General features: G+C 35.4%; 1 protein-coding gene and 1 pseudogene across 1 annotated transcript; both read left to right on the top strand.

The window, feature by feature from the left end:
• Window positions 1-357: 357 nt before the first annotated feature.
• On the top strand, window positions 358-1,085 carry LOC143607302 (putative receptor-like protein kinase At5g38990 pseudogene; annotated as a pseudogene).
• A 64-nt stretch (window positions 1,086-1,149) lies between these two features.
• LOC143607303 (G-type lectin S-receptor-like serine/threonine-protein kinase At1g61360) lies at window positions 1,150-4,202 on the top strand. The gene is made up of 6 exons (XM_077082795.1): window positions 1,150-1,402; window positions 1,851-2,125; window positions 2,582-2,717; window positions 2,798-2,955; window positions 3,715-3,784; window positions 3,871-4,202. The coding sequence occupies exons 1-6, from the start codon at window positions 1,159-1,161 to the stop codon at window positions 4,131-4,133; spliced, it is 1,146 nt and encodes a 381-aa protein (XP_076938910.1). The 5' UTR covers window positions 1,150-1,158; the 3' UTR covers window positions 4,134-4,202.
• Window positions 4,203-4,866: the final 664 nt, after the last annotated feature.

Raw genomic sequence — 4,866 nt, 5'->3', positions numbered from 1 at the left:
TACGGAATTTCTATGATGGTGGAGATAACAAGGAAATTTATTTAACTGCTAGTGAAATGATATGACATCAATAAACTATTGATTTGGACATTTTCCCTTAAATATATAAGTTATATATGTAAATTGTGGAGGAAGGAGATCATCCTTGTTGGGCCAACCAACGGGCATGAGGTGACATCAATGGCCGCTTGTTGCTCATTTGCCTGCCACTTTATTGTAATGGTTTGAATGGTTATTAATATAAAACTACATAGAATATGGCAGTTGTGTTTGGGGAATACACCTGTAGCTTCTTACTCTTCTATGTGATTTCTTTTTGAGATGTAACTACCGATATCTTACTAACTAGCCAAGATTATGTCCTCTACAACTAGTGATACTGACAAATTGCCATCACTAGCATTTGCACAAACATGCCATCATTTTTCACTTGTAGAAATTCGAGACGCGACCAATGATTTTGATGAAAACCAGATCATTGGACATGGAGGATTTGGAAAAGTGTACCGTGGTCAACTTTGCAGTAAAGAAGGTAATCATAATGTTGCCGTTAAACGGTTGGATTCAATGTCGAACCAGGGGGAACCTGAGTTTAAGGCCGAACTTCAGATGCTTTCTCAGCTGCGTCACCATCACTTGGTATCTCTGATTGGTTTTTGTGATGATAACAAGGAGATGATTCTTGTTTATAAATATATGTCCAATGGAACCCTATATTATCATTTACATAAAGCTACAACACCGTTAAGTTGGGTTCAACGATTGAAGATAGGCATAGATGCTGGACTAGGATTGATTTACCTTCACACTGGTGTTGGTACCCATCAAGAAATCATACATCGTGATGTGAAGAGTTCGAACATTCTTTTGGATGAGAAATGGGAAGCTATGATTTCAGATTTTGGGTTGTCAAAAATACGCCCAACTAATCAGTCATTGTCATATCTTGATGCCAGTGTTAAAGGCACATTCGGTTATCTTGATCCAGAGTATTACTATACAAGCAAACTGACAACAAAAACAGATGTCTATGCATTTGGGGTTGTATTGTTTGAATTGCTATTTGGGAGGCTTGCAGTGGATGAACGCAACGGAGAGGATCATTGTAGTTTAGTACGGTGGGCTCAAAAATGCATAAAAGACCGAAAATTAGACCAAATGGTTGATATTAATATCAGAGGAACTATTAGGAAAAGATGCTTAAGAGGGTTTGCTAAAATCGCAGATCGTTGTGTTTGTGGTTTTACCAAAGAACGCCCTTCAATGACTGAAGTTGTAGAATTACTTCAGGACTTACTGGAACAACAAGAGAAAGCTAATATGTCGGCTATGTTACCAGGCGGAATGGGTTTTCCTTCCAAGATTCTTAAGTATCTTGTTCCTGAGAGCAAACCTAACTCTGGTATACAAATTTATAATCTTTTAGTATTCTATGTTCTTATTTATTAATTGTGTTTTCATATTCTTATGAACAGAAAAGTACTACTTATACCAGTCTAAAAATCAAATTAATTACATGATAAAAAAATACCGAGTCATACCATATGAAGAAGTTGATAACTTTATTGCTTTCTTTTGGTTCTATCTGTACCAAGAAACTATGTACATGAAAATAATTGGCGGACGAACATACATAGTATGGGAGGTAGTTGCCCTCTATTAAAAAAAAAACAAATTTAAGTGATTTTATTTTATACACAAAAATCTCGATCGCCCCTCTTAAAATTTTGATGTAGCACTCTAATCGCCTCCCATGAAAATTCCCTGCGTCCGCCACTGATTGTTTTATTTTTATTTGACAATACTTTTAAAATATGCACTTACATGGTTCATTTTTATCAAATTTTTAGAGCAAAGACACAAAAGCGTACAAAACAATCTTGAAGAAACGAATCAGCGCACTATAGTCAACAGAGGTGGTAGCTATCATGGTGAAATGCTTATAAAACCTCGGAAACTTGTGACTAGAAAAGTAGAACAGTACGCATATGGCGAATTGGAAGATGACACTGGGCACTTTGGTTGGCATAGAAGGTTGGGTTTTGGGTTTAATGGAACTGTTTACAGAGGTTGGCTTAATACTGGATCACCCATTGCGGTTAGAAACCTTGATGGCTACAAACATGTAAATCTTATCCATTGTATTTTCAGCTTTTTTTCTATGGAAATTTAAATGGGTCATGCTATAGTAACACCATCATACGTAGGCCATCCACAAAACATTCAGACGGGTGTGTAGACCAAGAAAAGTCAAACTATTAACATTATTGGTCAGAACTGTCGTTTGCATAATATCCTGATGGCCTTTCTGACTATAGGGGCTCAAACTTTGAAAATTATGGTCTAGAATGACCGTTAGAACAATATCCAGATGGCCATTATGACCATAAACAGACAAACTTTTAATTTTTGGTAAAAACGGTCGTCCGACTTCTATCCAAACGGCTATTTGAAACGGTATGGGACGAGATGTTAGATGGTGTGCGTACATATGACTCCTATTCAAATCTACATGGTGTTCTTGCATATATCTTAATCATGTGACAGCATATTTTAAAATTTTGATCTCTTTTAAATGCAGTTTGATCTGCAGATGTACAAAGAGTTTCAACATCCCAATCTTGTTCAACTCATAGGATATTGTAAATGTGGTAGAGATCTCTACCTTGTGTATGAATACATGTGCAACGGAAATTTTGAGGATCTCCTTCGTAGCGGTTAGTAGCATAACTCTAGACCAAACTCAAAACTGAAATAATGCCAACTTAACGGAAGAACTAATCTTTCATGAGTATAGGAACTATAGCAAGACTTCCACTGGTTACTAGGATCAAAATAGTTGTTGGAATTGCTCGAGGAATGGTTTTCTTGAACGAGTCACAATTTCGAGTCAGGAAAATGACAAAGACACATAGTGGGTCTCTAATTGCGAGAAATAAGTTACTGTTTGATGAGGTATGACCAGAAGATATTTTTCAATCTTTGGTTGATATATTATATTTTGTTGTTGTAAGTAGTCTAGGGATACGTTCGCATATTTAGAATAAAATACAATAAGAATTGAAAAACACACAATTTAAAGGACTTACAATCCAAATACAAATATTTTTATAGCAGCGATTTGAACTACCCTCATTACCCAAGTTAGTCTTTCTGGAGACGCTCTAGGTCTGACTCACCCAAGCACACCATCGAGGAAACTCATCACTATGGGAAAGTAAGTGTCCAAGCCTTAACCATCAACCACATGAACCTAAGACCATAAGTATCCAAGCCTTAACTATCACTCACATACAATTGATGTAAAGAGAAAGCAAAGAACATGTAGAATATATGATATATAAAGTGTGTGCTTGATACTGTCTCCTAACAAAAGCAGTTGTACTAGATCACCAAACCTGAAATTCATCATGTTGTTTCTAGAAAACTTTATTGTGTTTTGAGTGTGTAGAGTATATAAAGTCTCTCATGTTCTTGCCTCTCACAAATAAGTTGACAACTAGAAATCCTCACCATTAATCCTCACCAAAGGGTGACAGTTGAAGTCCCAAGGTGGATAAAATTAAGTTGATCATTGGCGGACCAAAGTTTAGTGGAAGATGAGAAAAAAAATTGGGGTGTAATAATTTTCCGTACAAAGAAAAAAGAAAAGCATTTCTTACATCTCCTACTCGTTTTACCGACGTGTCTCAAGATTAGAATATAAATTTGCAGGATTTTAACGTGAAGATTTCAGGGTATGAATTTCCTATGTTAGTACATGGATTTTTCACTCATAGGTCTGGTAAGGAACTTCTACCTCTGTATCCTATTGTCCTTTAGCTTGAGGTGATGCAAATGCTTAAATCTGAACAAGGATCAACCTGTTAGATTGGGATACGTTGCCAAGCAACCTGCGCGGTTTTAAGAAGTTATTCAAGGAGGTGGTAGTTGGGGAAAAAGTCACCTCTTTTACGCTGAGCAGAAGCTCGAATAAGTCATTGAGCGGCATAGCAAGTTTATGTTTTCAAATATGCAATGAGGTGGACGCGGAATCAAAGATTCTGACATTCATGGACAAGTATAAGAAGCATTTCCAGGAATGGGGCATTCCTGATAGCAACTGCGTAACGCGATCTATAGTAAGCATTTAATCAATAAACTTTGCATTTCAACCTCCATAATTTTTAAACATTTATGCAGAAACATTATGTAGATATAAATAGTTGCTAATGCCATTATTTTTCCTTCTGTTATCTAGGAATAAATCACCATAGCTTGAGACAACGAGATGTGGAAATGGACAAACAGAGTTCAAGCGATTCATGCCAGGCATTTATGATCATATTGATTGGTTTAACTTTGATTTTGGTTGTTGTCATTGTGTTCTGGTTGGTTTGTAAATCGTTAGTTTGTAAATCAGTACTTCTTGTTTTCTCCTTTTTTGAATGGATTCTTGGTGTTGGAAAATTAGTGAAAAATGAGTTTTTTCGGACACCGTTAATTATATACAATTGTAATTAATATAATCTATTAATTTACACTTGTGTTCTACTAAGATGAATAAGATATCAATGTTTAAACTTGTTTATGTGAAAATTAAACTATATATATTATAAGCTTGATTCCCACTATTGACACTGCTTGGTTCTTCACGGTTACTACGAATGGACAACAACGTAAATAGAACAGTTTCATTCCAAAGAATTAAACTATACTTAATTACTTATTAAGGGTTTTGATCCAATACAAATGAAATTAGCGTGCTAAACGTGAGAATCAAGTAAAGTAATTATATATACAAGTAAAGTAATTATACAATTTAAATTCTTTATTTTATATGACAATAATGAGTTCTCACATGTTTAGAGCCAACAGATAACACGG

This window comes from Bidens hawaiensis, unplaced genomic scaffold (assembly GCF_021521415.1).
Source record: "Bidens hawaiensis isolate Kalapana, Puna unplaced genomic scaffold, B.hawaiensis_p1.1 tig00080998_1, whole genome shotgun sequence".
NCBI lineage: Eukaryota > Viridiplantae > Streptophyta > Magnoliopsida > Asterales > Asteraceae > Bidens > Bidens hawaiensis.
This window is presented reverse-complemented; position numbering and strand designations above follow the sequence as displayed.

Excerpts from the sequence above, each read along its gene's own strand:
- LOC143607303 (XM_077082795.1), top strand. The coding sequence starts at position 1,159 with ATGGTTGATATTAATATCAGAGGAACTATTAGGAAAAGATGCTTAAGA. Across the intron at positions 2,126-2,581 it reads ACCTTGATGGCTACAAACAT|TTTGATCTGCAGATGTACAA; the intron begins GTAAATCTTATC and ends TTTTAAATGCAG. Across the intron at positions 2,956-3,714 it reads ATAAGTTACTGTTTGATGAG|GATTTTAACGTGAAGATTTC; the intron begins GTATGACCAGAA and ends ATAAATTTGCAG.